General features: G+C 39.8%; 1 protein-coding gene across 5 annotated transcripts in view; it reads right to left on the bottom strand.

The window, feature by feature from the left end:
• Window positions 1–27,824, bottom strand: part of srpk2 (SRSF protein kinase 2) — an 84,440-nt gene that overhangs the window by 2,978 nt on the left and 53,638 nt on the right. For 2 of the 5 annotated variants that reach the window (XM_074677579.1, XM_074677582.1), the window contains 13 exons: window positions 26,634–26,785; window positions 22,453–22,561; window positions 19,471–19,558; window positions 18,876–18,963; window positions 18,672–18,778; window positions 17,741–17,906; window positions 14,302–14,342; window positions 12,933–13,248; window positions 10,496–11,470; window positions 7,983–8,083; window positions 7,614–7,721; window positions 7,429–7,498; window positions 4,863–4,955 (listed from right to left, as the gene is read on the bottom strand). In XM_074677579.1, the coding sequence (XP_074533680.1) occupies window positions 4,863–4,955; window positions 7,429–7,498; window positions 7,614–7,721; window positions 7,983–8,083; window positions 10,496–11,470; window positions 12,933–13,248; window positions 14,302–14,342; window positions 17,741–17,906; window positions 18,672–18,778; window positions 18,876–18,963; window positions 19,471–19,558; window positions 22,453–22,561; window positions 26,634–26,785 (2,414 nt within the window). Of the gene's footprint in view, window positions 1–4,448; window positions 4,542–4,862; window positions 4,956–7,428; window positions 7,499–7,613; window positions 7,722–7,982; window positions 8,084–10,495; window positions 11,471–12,932; window positions 13,249–14,301; window positions 14,343–17,740; window positions 17,907–18,671; window positions 18,779–18,875; window positions 18,964–19,470; window positions 19,559–22,452; window positions 22,562–26,633; window positions 26,786–27,824 lie in introns of all 5 variants that reach the window. The other 3 variants (XM_074677583.1, XM_074677580.1, XM_074677581.1) reach the window with 3 other exon arrangements.

Genomic DNA, 27,824 nt, shown 5'->3' with positions numbered 1-27,824 from the left:
GCATCATCACTGTTACTCAGACACAAAACACTCTGTCAGCATTGTTCACACACACACTCACACACACACACACACACACACACACACACACACACACACACACACACACACACACACACACACACACACACACACACACACACACACACAGACTAATTCTTTTCTCCCTTTTGACAGCAGCCTCTGCAGAGAAAACAAAACGTTCGTTATGAAGAGCCCAGATGGTCCAGAGTGGAGGTGAGAGACGCCTCAAATTTTTGTTTTCACTCTGACTGAGTATCAAACAATATCAGGGCCAGGTTTACAGATGGACACTTTTATGTAAGGGAGAGCCTTGTGCCATTGCTAATGAAGGTTGTGCATCATTAACAGACTAAAAACTACACATTCATCACCACAGGGTGCTGGAAGTATTTCTTCTTAATTCTAGTCTTTAGAAGTTTAGAAGTTTTAGCTGCTTATTACACAGAGTGAAATTACAGATGCTTCCATATGACCTACAGCAGCAGAGCAGAAAAAAACAATAATAGTTATTTTTAATCTAAAACTACTGCCATAAGGCAGCTGTGAGACAAATGATTTACGGCACAGCACTCAGTCTGCACATTTTACAGTACAAAGACTCCCAGTGAGACTATTTTTTTTTTTAGGAAAAGCAGAATAAGATTTTTGTAAAAGAACTTTTTTTTCATGTACAGAACAAAATCTGCTAAACTAGGAGGCACTGCTGTGGGTTTATGTCTGTACTGACACAAAGTTTGACAAAGTTCCTCATAGAAGCTTTAGATTTCCTCTAAGGTTGGTATCTTAACAAGTTGTTGTTTTGTTTTTGTTTTTGTTTTTTTAATGTGCTGACGCTGTTTCTATCAATTGTTTGACTTTTTCTTCGCAGATTCCCTGAATAAAACCAAATATGAAGCAGAGCTATTTAAATAGACTAAAAAACTTCTACCAAGTGATGCTGATGTTTTGTGGTACAACTCTCATTTCGGAGAGCTACTTAGCAGCAACAGGTGCCGCTAAGTAGCACTCTGAAACTGAGGTCTTGGGTGCTGATGATGATTAAAAAAAAAAACAGTCTATGAAAGACAATCCAACACCAACATTTTATTTTCTTAGACAACAATTTGGTGCTATTATTGGCAGCACCCCAAGCTACAATAGGAACCTCTCAAAAAGATGATGCTGTTGACTTTTAAATATTATTTCTATGTTTACTCTTTTTAGTCTGCATGGCTTGGTTCTCCTATAGTTCAGAATGATTTTCCAAAGGTTATTTGGGTGAAGTGACTCTGTAACAAGCCGTTATTTTACGGGGCTCCAGCCAAACACTACAGCAGCTAATTTCACTAATTAGTTAGATCTCTGAAAACAAACTGGAGCTTATTAGCTGCTACAATGTGAGCGGGCAACACCTGTAGTCTCGACTGAAACCGAGAAGAACATGCAGCAGGATGAAAGAGGCAGAAAGTGGGGATTTAATAGAAGTAGATGAGGAGAGGAAGGTGCTCATTATTTAAGAGAGGAAGAGAGTGATCGGCTGGGGGCACAAGACTGACAGGAAGGAGGAAAATATGACAGAATGATTGATGAGAGTTCAGCTCCAGCCATGGTTGCCATGCTAACCTCTCCTCTCAATACCCTGATTGGGAGATACAGGAGAAGGGGAAACAAGATTTCTACAGTTGTTATATTTTTAGCATTGGAGCTTGCAACAAATGCTTTTTATTCACAATTCTTGAGACTTGAAACAAGTCTTGAAGTCTTTAATGAGTGTATCTACTTTTCTCAGAAGTTTCACTGAAATCAGATCAGTGTGCGTCAAGGAAACGAGGTAACGAGGCCGCTAGATTGCAACACACGGCCGAGGGCAGCACAGCAGACAGGAGGAGCACGGAGAGACAGAGCGAGAAAGTCAGAGCAGATTAACAGAGCGCCCAGAGATAAAAGGGAGAACATTGAGACATCAAGTGCAGGCTCCAACTTCAGATAGAGACAACATCAAAGGCAGAATATTCAGGTCTCATGACACATAATGAAGAATATATGAGCTGAAAGGGAGGCAGATCAGGAGGAAGAAAAAAGAGAATAAATGTGAGAGTGCAAGGGTTATCAGCCGTACCAATCACAGATCCATACACTTACCAGGCTCAGAGAAGAGCAGAGACAGTGAGGTACGACATGCTTAAGACCTGAGAATCAGCGGGGGGAAGACTTGCTGTTCTACTTCACTCAGATGAGGACTACCACTACATTTTTCTCTTCTTTGCTTTTCTTGTGGTTTTTAAAGACTTGCTGTAACTGGTTAGAGAGATGATGTGACAACACAGTGATGCTGGGTTGTATGCGCCCTGAAAAATACCAGTACCTGTCAGGGATAGACTGATTATCGGGGCCGATTATTGGGGCCGATATTTGGCATTTTGAGGTATATCAGCATCAGCCTTTTTTTTTTAAATCTGACGGCCGATAAGAAACCTATTCAAAACGGTGTTGTTTTGGCTCTGATGCTTCTCCGCACAGAGTTTCTCCCTGTCTACACTATGGAAGCCCTGGATGGTCATTTCAAATCAGTCATGTAAAACCAAACAAAAAATTAATGCAACTGCATTACATGCCAATAAAAGGCAGCACAAACTTAATTCTGTCCAGTTTTATTGCAGTTGCATAGAAATTTTGGGAAACTTTACTTAGAGTAGAAAACTTTAGCTATTTATTTTTTAAGTTTTCATTTAACTTTACAAAGCATGCTGCTAAGCCTGGGAGCTGTTTAATAAACATATGCTTGAAGGCATTTGATTGCAGTTAAGTGTTGGAGTTTGTATTGTTCAAATTTGTTATGCCGATATTTTCAATTTGACTGTAAATGAATTTCGGCTTCAAATATTGGTTATCGGCCTCCTTGCCTGCTAATAATCAGTATTGGTATCAGCCCCAAAAAATCCATATCGGTCTATCTCAAGTACCTGTTATCATCTTCAATACCCTGACTGAAATACTATCCAAATGAAACTCCCATACATTTTTTCCACATTTAAGTGTGTTTAAAATCTTTACTCTCGAAATGCCTAAGTATTTTTTTATAGTTAGCAGGAATGTTACCGTTAATAATAATACTAAATGTTTTATGTTCAATGTTTACTTTTTTTTTTTTTTTTTAATTTGTTCTTATCTTGTCTTTGGTGTTTTATAATTGTGTGATGTTGATCTCACATACTGCAAAACAAATCTACCTACGGGTACAAATAAAGTAACCTGAACCTGAACCTGAACCTGAACCTGTTATGCAGACCTATGATAATGTCTCACAGTGATAACAGCTCACTGAAGCAAAAACTTATAATAATCCTATATCGTTTTTTTTGGGCTCAATAAGTTTGAGGTGGTGCCTCACATTACAAACTAAATATTACAGTGGGGATGCTTTTGTGAATAATGCATCACAAACTTTATGCAAAGCCAAAGTTTGTCACACTTCTTTCCATACAAGAAAAACTTCACACAAACCTGGCAATTTATTTATGTTCAGTTATTCTATCCTGTATTAAATTACTTGGTTTTTAATTAGAGATGGACACATGTGATAATTGGTATCAGTGTGATACAGGCTCAGACAGTAAGACACACATCTAAAAGGCAGAGTTAAAACAGCATGAAGGAAAATAAGCACAACTTAGACAGCAACTTGCAATGTGTCTTATCCACCGCTGAGATTTTACTGTTAAACTGTAATTCTCTCTAGTGTTGGAGATTTACTCACCACACATTTTCACATTTAAAATCCCATAAAGTAATAACAATAATATATACAATATATAGTTTTATTCCTTTTTGTTTACTAAGTTAGAAACAGGCAAAGTTGGAAACATAATTCTCAGTCTCGTCCTCATATTGAAGATTAGAGGATGCATAATTAATATCAGTCTGAGTCGGCGATACCAAAGCCCAGGTATTCATACGGGTACGGGGAGTTAAGAAGTTGGATCGATGCATCCCTATTTTTGATAATTGTGCCTGATAATGTTTTATCATGTTTGCTTTGTGTGTCTTTTTTTATCTTTATAAAATAAATATGATTATGATTAATTCTTGCTTTTGTTAATTGTGCTCTAAAAATGACCTGTAGCTTTTAAACAATTACATTTTAAACTGAAGGGCCTGTTATACTGACTCTTCTTGACTTGTGTCATTTTGTCTAAACTTTCTCCCTGATACTCTTCTGTTCTTGTAATGTGTACACATTTTCCTTCCCATGTCGTTTTTAGTTCTAATAATGCTTAAGAACTGAGAACTCTAGAGAAAACATAGTCAATCTATCTAATAACGCATCCTGATCTGCAGTTAGCCTGAACTCTATAAAGGGACTAAATTGAGAGTATTAAAGCTACTGCTACCCTACAGTGAGACTACCCTCCACCTAACTAACCTCTACTGATGGTGTTGTTTACCTTTCTTGGAGAAAAACTCTCGGCTGTACTTCCCGGCAGCGAACACTTTGCGTGGGACCTTCCCAAGGAGCTCCATGATCAGAGCGATGTGGTCTGCCCACCACCACATACATCACAGAGGGGACAGGTACGGTTCAGCATTACAGCATGCACACACACGTCAACACCATTGGCTGATAAGGACTGACACACACTGCTGGTCCAGTAGACTGCATGGACACACTTTCCGAAATTTCTTAAGTTGTGCATTTTTTCAGACAGTTGACCTCAGCTCTTAGTCACTGTTCCAACTTATAAATCCAAAAATAGTGTCAATTTTAATCCAATATGGTGTCCTAGCTCTCCTAGTGTTTATTTGCGACCACTTTAGACGTCAGTGTGTCTCAGTCCTTCCAGCACTCTGTCCAGCGCTACCTCTTCTGTTGAAGAACTCCCGGGAATATTTTCCAGAGAGTGCAAAGTGCCTCGGAATACAGCCCAGCAGCTCTATGATGTGGGCTATGTGGTCTATGAAGGAGAGAGGGACGGACAGAGTAGGAGGAGGAGGAGAAGGAGGGATAGGAAAAAGTAAGACCAAGAAATGGGGGGAAAGAAAAAGTACAAAAGAGAGAAATGGTATGGAAAAGGATGAGGAGGAAGATAAAAAAAGATTTTTGGTTGTGCGAAAGACAAAAGAAAAAGGAAGTGATGGCGGGATAGAAGGGGGGCAAAAGGAGGAAGAAAGAGAGAAGGAGGGAGGGAGGAAAAAAGAGACAGTCACAGAGAGTAAAGGAGAAAAACCTGTTAGTGAGCTGTGCCTCCACAGCAGAGGTGATGGAATGAAAATGATCAGCTGTAGAGTAAAAATGACGTGCATTCAAACATGGAAATCACTGACCCAGATCCTCAAACTTTATTTTCAATTAGACCTGTACGTCAGGAGTTCAAAGGTGTCTCCCTGTTTAATGACATCTCTGATAGGAGCTTTTTGCTGGTGCAACACATGCAAAGTGAGGTTAAGTGTGTGTCACACGTACAGTCAGGAAAATAACAGATTGAGGAGCCATGATCAAAGATCAGAGGAGACAAAGAAATCAGGAGCTGAGGTGAGGATGGGGGTGTCAGGTTTAAACTGGATTAATGATGTAAGGCATATGGGTTAGGTGAATTTTCATGCATTTTAAGGACTCCTTTAATTTACTGATACATCCAAATATGGGTGTGCTAATAACCCACAGGACCACGGTTGCCTCAAAGTTAGTGTCATTTATCGTTTTGTATAAAGCATATTTAAAGTCAAAAAAATGAGTCCAGAAATGTGGGATTTCTGTGCATCTCTAAGTTTTGAGGTGAAGGTGAAGATGAGTGGAGGCATAGCAGCAGAATTAAAGGACAGGATTCACAGTCGACAGTGGAAAGGGGGATTTAGGAAAGAGGGATGGCTGTACTTAAAACTAAACCCACTTCAGCTTCGTTTTCAGTGATATTGTTCCAATACAGTTTTTATCCATTGTTAAGATGCAGCTTTGGAGCAAACAGTCACAACCACAGATTTTAACATAATAAGTTGTGTTTTTGTATTTTTTTCCCTATTCTTTGATTAATGAAATTAAACACTGGTGCCAAGGAATAAAGCTAAACAAAGAGTGAGTTTTTTTCCATCACAGTAAATCGAACAAGACTCCCTGGTACAATCCAGGCATGGGATGCTTCAGGATTTTATAACACTGGCAATTGTAACTCTCAGGATCGGTTATAAAGATAATTTCACATAAAACTCTGAGTAACTTACAAATGTACAGTCATTAGCACTTTAACTGCCAGAGTATTTATCCATGACACATTACACTATTTGCTCCTTAACAACATATCAGTTCACAGATCCTAGTGGTTTGATGAAGGTTATACACTGTTTTTACAGGTAAACACAGAGCCTCTACAATGACATTTGTCCAGCTGCATACTACTAGTTTATGTAGAGAGAACCATTGTATTAAAAAAGGGGAATCGTGTCATGAACTAGTTATGAGATCCATGTTTGATGACCTCTTCAGTTTAGCATGTCTCATGAAGATCTCACAAAAATCTGTTGCAATTTTAAGACCTGACCATCGAGAGCTTTTAAAAAACATCAATCTACATCATATGAGTATGCAGCGATTTGAAAATTTGCACACATCCAACATTGTTAATCTAAACTGATGGTCAAAATGTAGTAAAGATAACACCCCCTTAAATATTTCTGATTGACATTAGTGATATTTTGGAGAATTATGCTAAATCACGCTTTCAGTTGCTTTTCCTTTATGTTTGTGTGTGCAACAGGGGTGAAAGCTGGAGTTGCAGGATGTATTTCAGTAACCAGTTATAGGTTTCAGAAGTAAACAGGCCAAATCCCATCATGTATTCCTGTTCTAGATATACAGCGATCATAAATGTGGTGGACAACGCTTAGGTTTTTACATTTTGAAAGCAACCAAAGCTACAACTGAATGTGGGGACAAGTGAGACTTAATGCAAATAATTGTTTTGTAGTCACAAGTCGATTTACTTTCGCACAAATGTCACCAGAGAGGCTCTGTAGGTAAAAGAAATTCATGTCATGAAATCTTCTGATTCTTGGTGAATTTAGAACTTTGTGTCAGAGTCCGAGGTAAATATTTTTCTAACCACACTTTGTGTTGTTGAGGATTCAGGAATTTATCAATGGATCAGTGAACACAACTTGTTATGCATCTCAAAAATGGAGAAACTGTGTGGAACAGATAGAGCCTTAATCATGCACAAACATTAAATATTAAGCATCAAATTGAACAGTTCATAAATACTGACGACACTTTGCTTCTGAATTTAGGTTTGAAATGAACTTTTCTTGTAAAGCCTAAAGTCCACAATATTCAGCTGTGAATGCCTGCTGGAATACTCAAAACTGACAAACTCTCTGCATTTCTATTCTTGGAAATTATACATCTGTGTGCGTCACAGAGATTTGAACACTTACCCTCATCACGGGAATAGTCTTCTCCAGAATGAGGTTCAAACAAGTAATCTCCAGTTGCCAGCTCAAAGGCCTAAAAGAGATCAAACACAGTTCTTTACTTGAGTCCATACTGAGTGCATCATGAAAAAGGAGGCGCTGTATACATGAATGTACTGCATATCTAAGTGTGCCCGGGCTCTCTTCACCATGCAGGCAGTACTCCAGATGTCTGCAGGGGTGCTGTAACCAGCTCCTATCAGGACTTCAATCGAACGGTACTGTCTTGTCTGAATGTCTTCTGTAAAGTGCTTGTGCTGTAAGAGGAGAAAGGAGGGAAAGCTTCAGATACCTTGTTTTAGAAAGTAAAGACAGTTTGTTACAGTTATTCACATTGTAGTGTTACTGATAAATGTAACAGTGGGCTGTTTTCACGCGCTGATATAAATTTCCAATCTTCTTGTAAACTAATCACGTGGCTTTTAAACTAAATATTTTTTTATTCTTAATCTTAAATATTTCAACATAGTGCATTAAAAAGCTTCAGTGTAGCTCATATGTACGTTACTGTGTCTTACCACCCAACAGGCATTTCCAAGGTCAGCGATTTTGACTCGAATTGACTCAGCATTTTGTGGGTCTAGTGGGTTGATGAGAAGATCTGCAGCTCTGGCCCTGACTGCAAGCAGAGGGAGTGGAAAAAAATTATCACACTCTTACGTACCAGTCGATAAGAGATGCTTTGAAAAGAATATAAATAAGAAGTACTAACAAAGTCCCATTGACATTTCAGGCTGATGCTGAGTAACAGCTTTGTGCAATGCTCCTATAAAATCCTACCCTAAAAATTGGATATGTGACCCATGAAGTGACCTTCAGGCTAGTAAGCAGGAATCCAAGTACTTGTCAGAAATAATAACACCGTGGGCGGGTGAGTAATAGTCGTGGTGAATGATTATCAAGTCCCAGAGGAGATATCTGGAAACTAAAAAGAATTAGCAATGGGATTATCTTCCCAAACAGGAATAAAGTGGGAAATAGATCATCAAAACAGTTATGTTAATTTATGATCTGCTGATTAGTAACCTCACCCCAGATCTAAATGAAGTGTTATTATTATTGTGCTGTTTTTCCTTGCCTTTATTAGCCAGGGTAAAATCTCATTCAGGGTATATGAGGATTAAAAGTTCCTCATTATAAGAGACCCTGGAAAGAATAAAGCATTAATCAGGCCTCATCAGATAGTTTGTTTATTAAAATCTATTATGGCGCTTATTACTCCCTTACCATGAATTTCATCCTCAAAAATACATGTCAGCATGTTTCCCATTATTTCTTTTTTTTGCATTGTTTATGATTGAAAATGTAAATAACGCAAAAGTTTATTTTGTTGATTTAGTTAGAAACTGTGACATCACAGTGGCTAAAGTTGCTATTTATTGTCTTCTCTGTTACTGCTACATAGCTACACATTCATTTCTCCCACTCATTTATTAAGAAGAGCAAAAACATCTGATCCAGTATACCTCACTTCCTGTGTCATAGTCACATGACAACAGCTGCTAGAAACAACAACAGGCATTGAATATAGGAAATAAATCAGTGAATATTCCAGAATATAAAATGTGTTTCCCTCTGTACTCTGTCCAGGATTTTTAATATTACACTTAATATAGCTTAAAGTTCTGCATGCATGGGGAGAGCGGGTTTTGCTTATAGTGTTGTAAAATTTGTGTTCACAGTATTGAAAATAAGGTTATTAGCACAGACTGATAAAAGTCTTTTTTCTTGTTGCTGCCAATGTCTCTGGTCTCTGTGGACCTTGGAGTCATTAGACTGTTGGATGTCTCTCGTATCACTTTTGGACTTATAGTCTGAAATCTGTTCATCTCTTTTATTTTTGGAAAGATAGATGCATACACAAAAATCAAAATGTGTTTCTCTGTATTTTCTCCCTCTCTCTTCTTCCTGACATCCGTGTGATGCTAACAGAGGGACCTAGCATGGAAGGGGGATGGTTCCTGGTTGCTATAGCTAAACATTGGACCTCCGTCTTGACAACCCCAGTGAATTATTGCTCAGCATCGATCGGTCTTTAAGTTTGGGGGCCATCAGGGGGCACATGCAAGGGCAAGTAGTGTCAGTGTTGTCACTGTTTTGACAACACTGACACTACTACTTTTGTTTCTATTGAATTCAATTCACTTCTACTCTATTCAGGGTTTATGGAAGGTTCTGTCACTTATTTGCAGGGATGTTGAATACCACTTTTTTTCAGACCAAAAACAGTACGAGTACTCCCTAAGTACTCACCCATATCGGGTTCAGATACTACATGTACTTTTGATACATAAAATTTAATTAAATTTGATTAAACAGTGACAGATCATTTTGATCAAAAACAGCACAGTTGCACCGCTATTAAGACAAAAATAAAACATAAACAACTCTCTCTGAGTCTTTTTAAAATAAATATTAAAAAGAGAATATTCAAAGTGCAAAATAAGACTAATAACTTTCAGAGTTTAAGTAATTTTAACATGATCTGAAGTGCAAAATAAAACATGTTTAACTGTTAACTCTCCTTGGTTTATTCATGTTGTCTGAGAAGGACCTGATGCACATTTACCGTGGTGTTAAACCTCAGCAAGTAGTGGCAACTACAGTTAAAGGGGGACTTGCTCAACATAAGATTTTCTTGCCTTGAGTAATGGCTGCTTGTGTTATTAGCGTTCACAAGTACCAATACCTTGAAAATGGCTGGTTTCAGCCCGATACCAATACCTGGTATCAGTACTCGACCATCCCTACTTATTTGTACCTTGTTTTGTGACCAACCCCCTCAAAATCTCACTTATTTATTTAAATGGACAGAAAATTGCTTTTATTGTACAAGAAAAACTGAATACCACAGTCAAACTCTTGAAATAATAAAGGGAATGTCTTCAGCCCTGCATTAAATGATATCACACCACAAACATTCATCCACCCTCCACATAAGGAATAAATTGAGGTTTTCTTTAAAAGATATTCACTGGTGTCAAACTCCGAATGTTTTGTTAATAAATAGAGATTTGTAACCAAATCTTACCTTTGGGTGTGTCCCCTGTGCTTGAGGACGACACAGTGCGACTGCGGTCGGCGGTGGGGCTGTTGGGGGACGGTCCTTCTCCAATGTCTGCTGTACCAACAGAAATGGGGTTTCCTGGCAGAGGATCCAGGGGCAGGTCTGGGAAGATGGGCATCGTGACCCTGTGGTGTTCACTGGAGCCGTTGGTGAGCCCTTGCTCGCTCACCTCTCCGTTATACAACTCGTAACCAGAGCTGAGGGAGTTGTCCCTATCCGTGTAGCTGAGCTCAGACTCCACCAGGGGGCAGAGGAGAGGTTCGGGGGTGGGTGAGGGGGGCGGAGGAGCCCCAGGGTTTGGTTTCAGTCCCTCAGATCCCAACAAAACGTGACCGTTGGTTTTGGCCAAATTGTTTTTGTTGTTGTCAGGTATGATGGGGGAGGTGCTCTCTGTGAGGAGGTCTGCAGTCGTATCGTCATCCTCATCTTCCTCATCATCATCCTCCTCCTCTTCCTCCTCATCATCCTCCTCTTCTTCCACCTCCTTCTCCTTTGACTCCTCTTTTTCCACCTCTGCCTCCTCCTCTATTTTTAACTCAGTCTTTGGCTCCTCTAACTCCTTCTCCTCTTTCTCAGTCTCTTTCCCCTCCTCCACCTCCACCTCCTCCTCTTCCTCCTCCTCCTCCTCCTCCTCCTCTTCCTCCTCCTGCTCTATCTTCTCTACATCTTCTTTCTCATTCTCATCCTCTGCCCCTTTTGATTCCTCCTCCACTCCCTCCTCATCAGCCTCTTCTTCTTCGGCTGCTGCCTGCGTTGTATCTTCGTTACCTTCTTCTGTGTTGGGGGGAATGGGGGGATCTTTTTCAGCAATAGGGGTCAGCTCTTCCTCCTCCTCTTCCTCCTCCTCCTCATCATCCTCCTCCTCCTCCTCCACCTCTGCATCAGGGTCGTCTTCAGTAATGTGAGGTGGCTCACTCTGCTCCTGAGGAGGCGCAGCGCCTAACATGAGTAAAAAGTAAGACAGTTAAGAGAGGAAATATGTGGGAAGGAGAAACAAACGCATTCAGGGACGGTGTAGGCAGTGCAGCAAATCTCGTGAAAAGAGGATACAGAAAGGAGGGAAGGTAGTGAAAGAAAGAAAAGGAGTATGAACAAGACAGAGGGTGGAGAGACAGAGAAAGACAGTTTTTTTTTTTGTGAATCAGCCCAGCCTCCCAAAGAGTGGGATCAGCGTGGGAAGCTGGTTGGAGCCAATCCATGCTCCTTTTCATTCACAGTCAGACTACACAAACCTGCAAACCCACTTTCACACACTCACTCACTCACTCACTCATGCTGCAGGTTTGTTGGAGGCTTTCTTTCTTTCTTAAGTTGTCGATGGCCCAGATAAAGTACAAAATAACCTTTATACATTCCTCAAGGTGAAAGAATTCAAACATAACGTTCCTGAGAGCTGATACAATGAAAAGAAACAAGAAGAATTTCATAACCAGACTGACATTCAGGTTTGTTCCACTTTGTGTTAGGCAGAAAAATGATTAAGTTCAGTTCAGCTGTGTCAGAAAAATCAGGGATGCAGGTGATGATTCAGTGGTCTAAACTGGGCTGTGATGAAGCAAGTTACAAAATGTACTGCAGTATAGCCGCAGACAAACAGATGTGATGGAAGACACTGGAGAGGAAGGGACCTGTTCAAGGTAAAAACATCATACTGAGCTGAGACCCTTCATGAAAAAACAATGTAAGCGCAAACTATTACTTACTTACATTTGCTAAATGAGAAAGCTCCTGAAGCTGGGTTTACACAAGAGGAAAACTAACACCTTGGTTATTAAACATGTTGGGTGGAACACTTTCACTGTGCTAAATCTAACATGTAGATAATGACAATCTAAGTTCAAACCCTCACTTAAGGCTACGAGCTGTGGGCAGTGGCCGAAAGAAAAAAAACGTGGATACAAGCAGTGGAATGAGCTTTCTCCGCTGGGATAAGATAAAGTTTGGAGCTCAGGCATCCAGGAGAGGCTTGGTGTAGAGCCGCTGCTCCTCTGCATCGAGAGGAGCCAGATGAGGAGGTAGGGGCATCTGGTGAAGATGCGTACCGGATGCTTCCCTGGGGAGGTGTTCCGGGCATTTCAAGCTAGGAGAAGACCTTGGGGTAGACCCAGGACACAGTGGTGAAAACATGTCTCTCGGCTGGCCTGGGAACACCTCAGCATCCTCCCAGAGAAGTTAGTGGAAGTAGTCGGGGATTACACTGGTCTTTGCTGATGGCATTGCTGCCCCACGACCCAGACCCTGACAAGTGTTGGGGTGTATGTAAGATCTTTTCACCTCATCAGACTTTACATTTCACTCACACACACATCTAAAACATATGATATTCTTACAATGTTTGGCTCAACAACAAAAATCCCCAAAGCTCTCAGCCTAAGCTAAACCCAAGGATCACAATACTCACACGTATGATTTGTCAACCTGATGGGCCTCTCCCTTTCTCCTCCCTCCTCCTCTTCCTCCTCCTCCTCCTCATCATCATCATCGTCGCTCTCTCCCAGCGCAATGCTTGGGCCGATCGGCGGTGATGTCTTCTTTGAGGGTGAGGGTGGGTTCTGTTCATGGTCTCCTTTCTCCCCCCCTTCTTTGGCTCTCTCCTCTTTTTTCTCCGCCTCTCTCTCCAGGGCTTCAATCTCCAACATTCGCCTCTCCAGCAGCTCCGCCTGTCGCTTCTGCTTCTTCTTCAGCTTCTTCTTCTTGTTCTTGGAGATCTTTCCTACCTGGGACACAAAACAGGGCACAGAGGAATGATTACATGGAGGCAGAACAACAAACAAATAAGACATTAAAAGTTTTGTTACTTCATTGAGTGTTGGTTGACTTTTTTTTGTAATGTGCACTATCACTTCTGCTTCATATTACAAATAAACAGCTGCATTTTAGAAAAGTAAGTAGACATATTTTTTAGAATTTGATTTTTGTTGCTACAAGGGCTCAAGCTCAAACAGTTCATTTGGGAAAAACACGTATTCACAAATCCTGAGGGCTTCTTGTTTCTCAAATCATCCTCCTCTTCTTAGAATTCTTATATTGAATATTTAAAAAGAGAATATTATCAATTTATTGCAAAAGCTAGAAAAGTTTTGCTCAATTTCTTTGATTTCAGCAGACTTTTTGTTTGTTATTTTTGTCTGAGTTTCGGATTAAAACTACATTAGACAAACAAAAAAAAACATGGTGCCACGCTCGTCCATGCATCATCTGGCTCTAGCAGCCTTAGAATAAGTCTTTGCTGTGATTATGATTGCTGGAATCTGAATCAAATCTGAAAATACAAAATACTTTTTTTTTTACAGATTCTGCATATTAACTGGGTTTAAAATTAGTAATTTCTTTAATAAATAATGAGATGGGAAGCTTTTTTCCAAACTTGAAGTCAGATTTTTGCATGAAAATTTCATACTACTCAGAAATCTTGATCCTACATGTACTGGAAGCTAAAATAAACAAGTAAAACCTCATTGGATGATCACTAAGTGAAATATCATGATATTTGTCCCAGCTTATTGAAAATGGATGCCTGTAATGATGCCTGCTTGAGCTGACATCAACTTGTTTTTGGCTACATTTTTAGCTTACTATTATTGTAGCCCTCAGAATCCTCCTGCAGCTAGCTATCACCACGCAAAACTATGTGACAAGTTGGGAATTGTTTCTGAAGTTGTGAGTTTATGTTTATGTGCAAGTGTGTGTGTGTGTGTGTGTGTGTGTGTGTGTGTGTGTGTGTGTGTGTGTGTGCGTGTGTGTGTGCATTGCTCTCATTTCATACTCACATCTGTTGTACTCACCGGTTTGAGCTGGGGGGCTGTGCTAACTGACAGACAGAGAGAAAAACAACCACAATCAGACGCTTCAAAGTGGCACACACATCTATACCGCCACACGGCTGAGTTCACAGTCTGCTCTATATATCGTCTAAAAATGGAACTTTTTGGTTATGAATACATTCTCTTTTCATACCTGACGCTAACAGAATCTGTCTGTGGAATAAGAGAATAGCAGACAAAAAAAGGATGGTGCACACTCTCACAGCTTTTCTTCTTTGTCCCAGATCCAAAAGATGGATGGTTTTTCTTCATGTGTCTGAGAATGCAGCTGCTATATAGTTTACTTACACCTCAATCACCAAGCACCAATCAGAAGTAAGATTAAAGTAAGAGAAATGACTTCAAACACGACATGTTTTTTTCAGTCTGAGGGCTTGATTCACAAAAGGACTGCATCACTTTGGCACCCAGTACACCTGAAAAAATAAGCTGAGAAAAAAACGTCCGATTCACACAGCACGCTCAAAAGGTTAACCCCTAACTGCATGAATTAATTCACAATTTAAAAAAATAGATTTTTCAACGTCTTTTTGCATTCTTACAGATGTTAAATTAAGTAGAGATTGTAAATTTGAGTATGGTACACACAATAGTTATACCTAAGTTATATTACATATATAGTAGGGGTGTAACGGTACATGTATCCGTGCCGAACCGCTCCATAAGGCCGTACCGTTCGGTACAGTGCTGTATTCGAACGAGTACAGTAGGTTTACGTTAGCCGCTGCACATGGCTCTTTAATATTCACGTGAGTACTCGTCTATGATTGGCTGAGCAGGGAAGATGTTGTAATATTCATGAGGAAAGTGGTCTGTGATTCGTGCTTTGCGATCATGTGCATATCATGTGGACGTGACGTCTCACGGTGAGCCAATCAGAAGATGAATATCAACGAGCTTCCGTAGCCACAGGAGCTTGTGTCTGAATTGTGCATCATGGCTGCTGCTAACGACCAACCAGAGCTTGAAGAGCCTCCCCCCTCGCTGTATAATGGCAAGTTTTTGGTTTAACAAACATGCTGAACAAGCAAATGGTTTTGCGTTGTTCCATACTGTACCGAAAATGTACCGAACCATGACCCTAAAACCAAGGTACGTACCGAACCGTGATTTTTGTGTACCATTACACCCCTAATATATAGAAGTTCATCCCTGACCAATATATTGTGACGTAGTGGATCGGATATGCTCTTTGTATTTGTAGAGTATGAATCAATAGGTAATAATGAGATAAAAAGGTAATTTCAGCTGCATCAAGACCTGACAGCGGATGTCGCAAAATTGTGACAACAGGCATCAAGGGGTTAACAGCACCACTAAACTGCTCTATAGAGAAAATGCTGTTAATGTGTGCCAGTGTTTGCAGACAGTTGAATGAGTCACCATGCATTTATTAGGGTTAAAATGAGACCCTTTCAATGCAAATGAGCCTCACTGGGAATAACACCCAACTCACAAACACCGGCACTAATAACTTTCTGAGAAATCTCACTGTCCACTGACAGTCTGTGGTGACTGAGTATTTACAATACTTTTCTCAGTTCTACTTCTGGAAGACCCAACCAAAAAAAAAAAAATTTCTTAATGAACCTGGTATTGTTGAAAGTATAATCCAGGAACAGCAAAGTAGGATGCAATGGCTGCAATATAATTTTTTGAGGGAATACACATGGTCTTAATAGTCACACTGAACATGTCACCCACTCTGATTTTTACTCAACTCATGTGCTGCTCAAGAGGTTTCACTCTGAAATGTCAATAAAGAAGAGGTCAATGGCTGCAGAAAAAAACAGTGGGAATAAGCATTTCAGTTTGAAAGAGGAGAAAGTGCAATTACATGATGTATCACTCTTAGCCTGCCAGTGGTAAAAAGAAACAGCAGTATACTTTTGACTTTAAAGGATTTAGCTCCAGATTAAAAATCCACAAATTATCAATTAAAACAGACTTTCACTTAACCAACAAATCTGTTTCCAAAAATGTATAAATCAGGGGCTAATTAAACTAACAGAGTATAGCTATTTAGGAAGTTCAGTGGAATAGCAACTTTTAGGCATCAAAATATTTCATCAAACTTATTTTCAACCACCCAGAGATTTTTTCTGGCTAATTAAGCTGATGTCACAGAATCAAATAATAAGCAGAAACAAAAGGATTAATAGCATAAAGCACATCTGCAGCTATGTATGTGACATTAAAAGATGTTATTTACTCTTCTTAAACCAAAGAGGGATTTTGTCACCAGCGAGCCCTCCTGTTTTGACAGCTGATGGCTTTGTGCCCGGCTTTAATTGCATAGAAATGTAAGCAGTATAATTGGTTTCCCCATGGCTCAGAACAACTTCTGCAGCTGATGCAAGCAATCGACAGCTCGTTGTTGAGTTCACCGGGAGGACAGGGTTCATGTCGAGTTTGTAAGGACCGTTCTCCTTTTTTTTTTCCTCCTCAAGACCTTGTTTTTTTTCAGTGGAGGAACTTGGTGACAGGAGATGAAAAAAAAACATTTGTGTCTGGGGTGACAGATGAGGTACAGGAAGCTTTCTCTGAGTCCTGACAGTTACCGAGGACCTCAACATTATACCTCATCATTTAGTGAAGAAGAAAATTGTTTCAATCACAACAACTTTGTTCATTTATGTACTTTAAAATTACTCTGAAGTTAGAATATGAACTTTTGAGGTACTTTGGCCTTTCTCTCACGAAAACATCAGAACTGCTGTGAGGAAGCTTAAGAAAAAGGATAACTAAAACACTAAAAGTATCATAGTATCACAAAATGTTTTTATGGAGTAATGATGCTGATATAAGGTACATGTTAATCGATCAATATTGATATTCTAATTTCACTCTTATTGTTACAGGGAAGCTTAAACCTACCTGCAAGCTAGGTTTTGGGGGGACAAACATACAGCACTGAATAGGACTGAAAAAGTAAAAATATATATTTATTAATCAAAAAATCAATTAAAAATTAATAATATTTCCTGGTCTCAATGTGTTCGCTGAACACAAAGCTATAGCCAGCTGCCTTTAGGTGAGTAAACTAATAAAACACAACTAGATAAAAAAAAACACAAAACATGCTCCTCGGGTTTCCAGGGACCGATGTTTCTGAGTGATGGCTCTTTAAGTTTATTAATAGCAACTGAGTGAACAAATGATCAAAATCCATTTGATCAAACTCAAGATACTTGGGATCACTGCTGGGCTTCCATAAATCATCTGTACTATAAACAAAGCAAATCACATCAGCATCCAAATGCACAGCATGTTGCTGTTTTGATCCTGAATCTGTTTTAGTCAGGAGAGAGGAAGAGAGATGATGATGGTACAGCTCCTAAGCTATGAAACCTCTGCCCTTTTGAGAAGGGTATTTCATGTCTACCTGCTGATCCTGATGGTGGGGGAGCTCCAGCTTTCTGCCATTCAGTTGCCTCCATAGCCATACGTCTGACAAAGGCATCGTCTACACACATCAGAATGTTCTCGGGCTTGATGTCTGTGTGGATGATTTTACATTTGGTGTGGAGATAGTCTAGACCCTGCAGGACCTGCAAACACATTCAGACAAACAGGCATAGATGTTACTGAAAACGTGTGTACACTTAAAGAAAGTGAAGACAGAAGTCTTCATTCTCTAACCCTTCGTCCCCTCTTTCATTTCCTCACTGTGTCTCAGGGCCAAATGAGCTGCTCTTCCAGTGTTTGTCCCTCTCTGAGGGCTGAGTCGGGCTGCTGTTAATGTTGTTGTTTCTCTGGTTCTCTCATTTGTTTGAGTCTGGAGGCTTTGAGATTGAAGCAAAGGAGCAGTCTCGTTTAATTTCTTCTCATCTTCAGACGGGCTTTAGAGAGGCTCACAGCAGCTTGAGAAATTCACATGCTCATCAGGTGGCTGAGGGGAAAATGCCCACTGGTCCTGAATCACAGGACTGTAGTGGTACTAAAGTTCAAAGTGTGGAGTGGACAGCTGCATGAAGAGCTACACTAGCAGGTCTGTACTGGCCTCAAGTATCGACAGTGAGGTTTGCTGTCTCTTGCTCTTGCCAGCAATTTTATTTCCTTTTTTTTCATTTCTTTATAAATCAGATGTCAGAGTTTTAGGTCAACACTATGGCTTTCATGAAACCTGTCCATGAATTATTCAAATAATTACACCTTTTATTACCCTGCTATGTTAAACTTATGAGTAGAAGAAAAGAAAGAAGAGAAGAGAAGAGGAAAACAGCTTGGACAGAGAAAAACGGATTGAAAGACACAAGGACATGTACGAGGTTTCTGAGATGCAGAGAAAAAAAGTAGATTTGTGTGGTTCTTACTTGTTTGATGATGCTTTTGACACAGGGCAGCGGCAGACCTTGATAGTTGGATTTAATAATCCACTTCAGCAGGTGGTGACCGAGCACCTCAAACACCATACACACATCTGGGTCAGAGAGTCAAGGACTCACTTTATTACATTTTTGTCACTCCCTCACGCACATACATTCAAACAAAGACACACGCTCTCCAGATGAGGATACGAATGCCATTGACCCCAGAGATCTTGAAGTCATCGATCAGCTGGACCACCATGTCTTTATTTGGATCGCCTGGGTCACTCTCCCTCACCTGGAAGAGAAGAGGACAAGGGAATGTAGCAAGGATTAAGCGTACAGGTGACGACAACAGGATAAGGAGAGTATCAAATATTAAAAGGGAAAGAAAACAAAAACAGGAAAGCACAAGAAAGACAGATGCAAGAAAGTGTCTTAGGGAGAATTGAAAAGATTGAGGGGGTGAGAAGAGACAAGAGGGAACAAGGAAAAGAGAGGTGAGGAAAGGAAGGAGCTTAGGGAGATGGATGTCAGAGAAAAGGACGCTGAAAAATTGATTCAAAGTTGACAGTCTTCTGCAGCCAGCATGCAAGATAAATGACCAGCGTACCTTCAGTGTTTCTGTCAACAGAGAATCAAAGTGAAAGAGTTGCAGGAAGTGAAGGGAGAAGTAAGAAGATAAGGAAAAATATAAGAGGGAACAGAAAAGGGGAATGAAGAGAAGCCAGAACTTAAGGAAAGAAAAAGAAAATAAAAAAAAAAACTGTGATTTAATAGTAGTTAGCTGTGATCAGATTCTCACACATCGCAGCAGTTTGATCTCATCCAGGGCCGTCTCTGTGTAATGCTGGGCGCTCTTCACCACCTTCATCGCCACAAAGTTCTTCACTCTGTATAGACACACAGAAAGAAAGAAAGACACAGTTATTTGAAATCATACTGACTCATTAAGGAAGGGGTTGATAAAACCAGTTATGCTGATAAATGTGTCCTTGTCAAAGATATTATAAAATGTCCCTGAAAGTGCCACATTCCCCCCACTATCTTTCACACTGCCCACACGGCCTCTGGAAATGCAAATTCTGCTTTGTGGTATTTTATAATGCAGAAATAAGATTAACATCAGTCAAACTTAGAACAAGCTGTTCACCTGAACATACAGGCTGTTTTCTCACAGGCTTTTGATCAGTCATTTAACCTACTGGATCCCCACACACATCAAAAAGAAAACAAGAATTATCTTTGTGGTTTCTTTACAAACACTTTAAACTACATCTGTCAACATTGGTTCATGTTATGTTAGTAAGAAGAACACGCAATTTCCTGTTTCTTGATTTATGCTTTTTTGTCCCTCTCGGCACACCATAGTTGGGCAGCTTCCTACTTTATGTTTAGTGTTGAGTTTGTGCTAACACCTCCATGCCTCCATGTGGACTAAAGGGCAGCTGCTTTCAGTTGTGATTAAAAAAAATGGCAAATCCATGGTGTCGATTTAGACAACCAGCCCTTTTTTTGTTACTTTGAGTTTAAAAGTTATCTCTAATACACTTTCTTTGTTTATTTTGGCTGCATTACCAATCCAATCCACTTTAATATAGCACATTTTAAAAACAATAAAGTTTACCAAAGTGCTGCGCAGTAAAAAAGAACAAATAAGAACATCGATAAAACAAATACAGTAAATTAAAACAACATATAAAAATAAATAAGATTCATAAAAACACAGAGGTTAAGATCATAAAGACATAAAAGGACACAGATCACACAACTCCCATGCAGAGTTTAAAGCCAAAGAATAAAAAGGAGTTTTAAGACTAGATTTAAAAGTCAGTAGGGTGAGAGATGTTTGAATTTCTTGCTGCAGATTGTTCCATAATTTGGTAGCCACCACCGAGAAGGCTTGATCACCTCGGGTCTTTAAACAGGGTTTTAAGGGCCACGAGGTGAAAGTGAACAGCAGACCTCAGGGGCCGCAAAGGTAGACATTTAAAAGGTCAGAAATGTACTGAGGTGCTGATCAATTTAAAGATTTAAAAACAAAAAAATACATTTTAAATGAACTCTAAAATGAAAGGGAAGCCAATGGAGGGACATCAGCATTGGGGTGATGTATTCATGCTTTTGTGCAACCGTTAAAAGACAAGCATTAGCAGTCTACAGGGTATAAAAATTTACAATTGAATAGTAGTTTTTGTAAATGCTGAAGAATTGTTTTTACCAAACTGTGGGTAAACATTTAAATATCTGATAGTTAAAATAAATATCTACTTCAGAAATTCCATAAACTAATTTTTTGCCTTTTACCCAAAACATCACCAGTCTTATCACACAGTAGGGAGTGCAGGTTATTACTTAACACTAATATCAGATTGGTATTGGTTGATACCCAAAGCCCTGGTAACAGCATTGGTATCAGAGCCAGAAAAGTTGGATCAGTACACCCCTAATGCAAAATGGGGAGAACATGATGTAAACATCACAAAACAGAAAAAAGACAATGAGTGGTGGCATTCAAATATCATCTTTATGTTTGGGTTTGTGCATCTTTGAACTGTTTTGAGTCAGCAGTGAGTCAGTGGTGTGCTAAATGACTCAGTGAATGTAACTGATCGCAGAAACACTGAATTAAATATCAACACTGAGGAAGAAATTGTTTTAGTTTAAATGTTCAGGATGAGATAAAACCTGTGTTCCATCTCTGCTGTGCTGAAGTCTTTCTGTTTGTAATAATGTATTTTTGAGTGGTTTATAAGAATCATCACACACTTCTAGCCAGCTTCTAAAATCTAACCAATCACAGAAAATGACAAATTCATTTTTAAGAAAAATCCAACTAGAGAGGAAACAAAAGTCTTGTATGGTCTTCAGAATGCTGCTAGAGGTAGATCAAAAATAAATCATTTTTGTTTTTTTCTATTTGTTTCTTTTCCTGACCCTCAGACAGCTGAGGGATGTCATTCCTGCTGCAGTTTTTTTTCAATATGGGAGAAAAGAGAGATTTACTTCAAACAAAAGCTTTTGTTCATTTCCTGCAACACTATAAACAGACATAAGGTCATATAAAAAAAAATGTAACATTTCATAATACTACAACTATAAAGCAAGGTTATGACAATAAGTAGTAATCCAACCCCAAATATACAATATGCAATTTTAAAATGAACAGAAATGTAAAAACAGCCAGATTTAAAAAAGGATGTCATTGAAAATTGTGTATGCAGTGAATACATTAAAGAAAACATCTGCATAAGACATTCTTCACACAATTATCAATTGGACAGCACAGTGTGCATAAAGTAAGCAATCCCGTCTCAACAGTTTATGAACACCATTAGTGTGATTAACACCACTGTCAAGAGGAACTGTGTGTGTGCGTGTGTGTGTGTGTGTGTGTGTGTGTGTTTCAGTGGAAGGTGACACTAGTTGGATGATACTGTGATCCATCCACCCTGGTTTCCAAGTGAACACAGAAACAACAATGTGGCGCAAATGGAAGACCTGAAGCCAGAATGAGGTGGTGTCGGTCACGAAGACGATGATTTGTGTCAACAGGTGCACGTGTGAAGGTGTGTGCGGTCTGTGAGTTGTGCACATGGGTGAAGGAGCAAGGTGAAGTGAAGGACTGAAAGAGGAGCCTTTGTGTGTGTGTGTGTGTGTGTGTGTGTGTGTGTGTGTGTGTGTGTGTGTGTGTGTGTGTGTGTGTGTGTGTGTGTAGTTCACAGGGTGTGTGGAGGGCTTTTTCTAGGTCAGTGTGTGTGAGTGTGTGTGTGTGTGTGTGACTCACTGTATGTCCCAGCATAGCCATACGGTGGAGAAGTGGCCCCACCCCAGCTTCCTGATCACATGGTACCTCCCGTTGAACAGATCCCCGATCTTCACCGGATGGTACCCTCCTGAGAGAGATAAAGAGGAGGAAGAGGAGATGAAGGTTACAGGCGACTGTCGGTGATAACCAGGCAATGACAAGTAATCCATTAGTGAGGAAGACGAGGAGGAGGAGGAGGAGGAGGGCGCGCAGTGGAGAGGGATGGAGGTCATACTGACAGAAAATGTAACAAGGGGGAAGTGTTGTGGATTAATGAAGATACAGACTCAAGAGGAAAGCCCAGAGAGACATTCTTGGAAAAGGAAAAAAAGGCTGAAATGCTGCATGTCCTTAAAACATTCTTGGTAAAACGTTAGAGCTGATTGGAGGAAACACAAAGTTGAAGGAAATTTACAGACTCCATTTTCCAAAGTGCAAAGACTCTTATTTCTGCAGCTTTATTCACACTCCTATATGATGTAACTACAGGGAAGACATAGAGACCAACACCTCTGATTGGTTGGCTTTGGAGCCTTGTGCCAAGACTCATTTTTCTTGGCACAAGTTTGCAGCTACAGCTTGTTAGCAGTAAATATGTCAAGAGTTGTGTTGTATGTGTAGAACTCTGCACTGTAGTTTTTGTGTTCTGATTGAGTCAGATTCAAAACATATGAATAAGTGTTTCATATTTATCAAATCTTACTCAATCAGAATAGTACAGAGCCTTATTGGCATTGTTGAGAAACAATGAAAAGCAATCAAGCAGCTCTTCCAATTAGCAGGGAAAATGCAAGTTTCTTCCCGTGACACAATTCCACCAACTTCAGATCTGAAAGTCGAACTGTCAGCATAACATCAGTACAAACGCTGTTTGATCGTTAACAAAGGTGAAGGCTACAAATGAAGGTTACATATGAAAGTTTTATCACTCTGTTTACAGCTAAAGCCTCTTTCACAAAAGAAATGATCAAATATTTTGTGCTTTTTTAAGGGGCTAGGCTCTAAAAATTCCCCCAAATTGCTTGCTCATTAATGTTCTTCATGAGGAAAGCAACCTTGTTGGAACAAAGGATGAACGACAGGGGACAGGAGCTGCGTATTGGGCGGCAGGACAGGACATCAAACGTTTGTGTGATACAATTATCCACTCGGTCATGGTGAATCTTCTGCCCCCTTGGCTCACCTGAACATCACAGAAAATTTACAGAGAGGCTGGCAGGGAAAGACTCTGGATGAGGCTGGGGGTGTAAATTTAAGGAGTTTAAAATGTTGTCTGATTTGTCAAAAAATGAAAAAACCTGAAAAATATTGTAGAGGTATTGTTCAAACATTAATTAATGTACACTCATGTGTCAGTTTTTATTCTTTAAAAACGTCTTGATTACCTCAGTTGCTTTCAAGACACACTGTTTATCAGATGATCAACAATGCCCCACAGTTTCATGCTCCCACCACCAAAAAGAAACTGCAGTCAGCGTCTTTTCAAGACACAAACAATGCTGTTTTATATACAACCATAGACTGTAAAAAAAAAAAAAAAATGGACCTCATCACACAAACTGCTCCCCCTGGTGGCTGGCTGCAGTATAAGGAAAAAAAGTCCATCTCCCCAGTTATTCCAGATGAGCTGTGGACACACTTCAAAAAATATATACACAGCGTAGAAATGTTTCTCCCATCCGATTACTGTGTTGATTTAAGATATTGCACTGTGTTAAAGTTCCCTTCTTTACCACAAAGTTTTGCTTTTATTAGTCATAAGAGGTTAAAAAATTAGACTTTACGTCACGTTTAACGATAATTTACAGCTGTCGCTCTTGTGGGTTTTTTTCAGGAACAGTAAAAAACACTGGGAGGAAACGCCAAGAAGAGATTATTTTTATTTACTTTAGCCACCCAGCTCCACTCAGATTCTCTCAGAGTCCTTCATAGCCGCTACTGCACAGACTCTGGCTGCACAATGGTGGTGCTGGCGGGGGTATACTGGCTTCAAAACTGTACCGTGGTAAATGGCAGAGCGACGCTGTCCATTCTATATACATTCAATTTACAAGACAGACTTTGAAGATACTGAGATAAAACTGGTTGTACTTCGGTTTTTACAAGAGCATCATGTCTGATTCCTATGAATACAACACACAATAGCACACAACAAGCTGACTACACTTGGAGACTCCTTCTACTGAGGAGTTTATAAAGCTGGAAGAGATGTAACTAGAAAAGCACTGAGAGAGCGAAGACCACCAAGCATATTGTGATTTTCACACAACACTCCAGTCCTACTTTAATGTTACACTCCCTTTCATCAGACTGTCTGCTACAATTTGGTGTTGGTTGCAGGTTTGTATGTTAATTTGTTACCTGACAGTGTTGAAAATGATGATGACCCAGTACATATTTCAAATTCTAGATCTTAGTATCCAGAATATTGCCAGGATCTGGATCGTACTTTTACATCTGTCAGAAATTATGGTGACCTTGTCTTGTAATGTTTTGCAAAGCAATCTGACCATTAATGGTGGAGTTATATACACATATGGTGAAAACGGCCCTATCTGACAATGATAAAGAATCCTAAAAAGAAATCCTGGATCCAGACACCTCCTAAATTGTATCACTTCTTCCTCTTTACTTTTTGAGTAATGTTGTTAACAAACAAATAGACGGACAACCTCCTCCAAAAACATAACCTCCTTAGCGGAGGTAACTATCACAAGCAGAGGACACATGGACAAACAAACAATGAGCAAGCAGCCAACCCAAAAACACAACTGGAGCATAGTTTGACATCTCGGATAAGTTTGTTGGTGTGAGTCCTTTCTTGGGTCATTCTTTCGTTTAAGGGAACATTTTTGCCTAAAAGGGATTACTCAAAAATTCTCCTCAAATTTAATTTTCACAAAAGGTGAAGGACAGTCGGTCAAATGTGTCAAATAGTAGTTTAAGTCTCATGCACAAAAGCTGGTTTCCTCTGATGAGGTGAAACAAGTGATAATTCAATAACTGATCATATGTTGACTTGGGCCAGATTTACTTCACTGAAAAAAGTGTTTTCTGAAAACTCCGGCCAAAGTGAAGATTTTGGAAAACTCTGGGAAACAGAGTTTTTGGTTCTCAAACATCACAGCTGAATGAAGGGAGTTCATTCTTTTGCAGCTGGCACCTTTCGGTGGATTTGCCCGGTGCGTGTGGACAAAAGTATTTTCAAAAAATAAATGGGGGGGGGTTTGTTTTTGAAAAAACCCAGCTATGTGTGTACATGTCTGAAATGTGATGAGAGAATCCTCTTCATTTCTGTAACTTATGTATCAACAAGCAGGAGTACAAAGGCTCATTTGCAGGAGTAAAACCATTGACGGTGTACTTCAGTGAAGATAAACTTGGTAAATGTGTGATTTCAAAGTTTGTAATAGTACAGAAATGAGAAGGTTTGACAAGCTAAGTTTTGACTTAAGACTTACTTTTACTGCTGTACTGCTGTTACTGTATCAATGTCCCTTTTCTTGCAGGGTTCATTAATGGGTTTCTCAAACTTAAGAAAATGTTTTGCAGTATATTAAAAGTGCTCAAAATATAAAGAGATTTAAGCCAGCTCTCGAGGAAAGATATAAGCCAACACATGTAATGGTGTAATTTCCTTCTCTGAATCTTATACTTCACTTAAGTTAAACATGGCCTCTGTTTCTATATTACTCACGAGAAAAACTTTTTTTCTTCAACAAAAAGAGACACAAGTCCTATGAAAGATGACCCATCATGTTGTGTCATAGCCTACATCTGACAAATTGTATTCAGCATGTTAGCGAGGAAGTGAAGAAATGAACTTAAAAGTATGTTGTGCTGCGTTTCTCTGCAGGCACTGGATAATAAGTGGAGTGTAATTTTCTACAGTGCTTACAGGAGTTATGAACATGAACGTCTCAGCAGACAGCAGAGTCTTTAGCATGCAGAGCCACTGCAGGAAACTAGACTGCCGCTCCTTTCTGGCAGTAACCAAACAACCTTGAAACGCTTGTGTCACAACTGCCATGATGGTTTTAACGACGCTGCTGCAAATCCCATCAGGAGGGAGGAGAGGGAGAGTCACAGACAGCAGCAGACTCCAGTGTGTGTGTGTGAGTGTGTGCTTGTGTGTGAGTGTGTATGTGTGCTGTTCTGACCTTTGCAGTAGTCTGCAGGGTCCTCCTGCTCCTCATCGTCGGAGCCCAGGATCTCCTCCTCCGGCTCCGGGGGCCCTGTCGGCTCAGGGGGAGGCGGAGGGGGCGGTGGGGGAGGAGGGGCACTCACCGGAGCTTTCTGCTGGGTCTCAGGCCTGAAAACACAACAGGGGGATAAAAGATAAGTAACCTGGCAGATGACTTCTGACAGGGAATCCATCTCTAAAGAAATAGAGCTCTACTGCGTTTCTGGCTGTGACTCAGAGCGACTGCAGACTGAACTTTAAGTGAGAATGACTAACATCAAATAATAACTTGGTGCTGACGGGTTCCATTCAAAAGTGATTCATCCAATGCTAAGTTCATGAACACTTTCACATTGTGTCAGACAAGTTTACAGCTGGGGGGGAAAAAGGACAGGAAGTGACGCTCTTTGTATGATAAAGAGTATAAAGGAAATAGAGAAAAAAAGAGCTTGATCGACTGTCAGCAGTCACTTGCTCAACAAATGAACAATGAAGTGACTCTTATTTAATCAACTGAAAAAGAGGAATGAGGATGACACAACACCAGAGACATCTTTTGATTGCAATGCCATAAATCATCTTAATTCCTTTACACAACAAAACAATCCACATCTGTTCTCCAGGAAAAGCATCAAACATGAAGGCCATTAAAAAAAAAGCCAACAAGAATGTCCCAAACATGAAGAAGACATTAATGTTCATAGTTCGGAAAAAAAGTCAACAAAAGTTCCTTGTTTTTTGAGGATTGATGAGAGTGATTTCAGTTAGAACTGGAAAATATAGGACATTAATATCTATAAAAGGTGTGAACATATCAGAATTGTTTATTTCTGTGGGAATTAATGGATGAAACCGAGTTTCTGCTAAACATAACTGCAGTTGGCTGATAGTCTGACATTGCCTGGAGCTCACACAGTCAGGTTGAACCAATTGACACCCACCCAACACCTCAGACAGGAATCAGATGGAAAATGGAAACTGTCCAAAATTGGGGAATAAACTAAATGCAAGTCTGGAAAAGTAATACCAGAATAAAATCACAGCCAGATCAGACTTAATGGGACAAAGTTTGGTTTTCAGGGTTCAATTTTGAGGTCAGCGATGGCCTTGCTCCACTTCTTTGTGCTTTTCTAAAACAAAACTGAGCCCATGAGAGGAAAACATAAAA

The sequence above is a fragment of the Halichoeres trimaculatus genome, unplaced genomic scaffold (assembly GCF_033239565.1).
Source record: "Halichoeres trimaculatus isolate MK-OKI-2021-1 unplaced genomic scaffold, fHalTri1.1 fHalTri1_scaffold_10, whole genome shotgun sequence".
Classification (NCBI taxonomy): Eukaryota; Metazoa; Chordata; class Actinopteri; order Labriformes; family Labridae; genus Halichoeres; species Halichoeres trimaculatus.
This window is presented reverse-complemented; position numbering and strand designations above follow the sequence as displayed.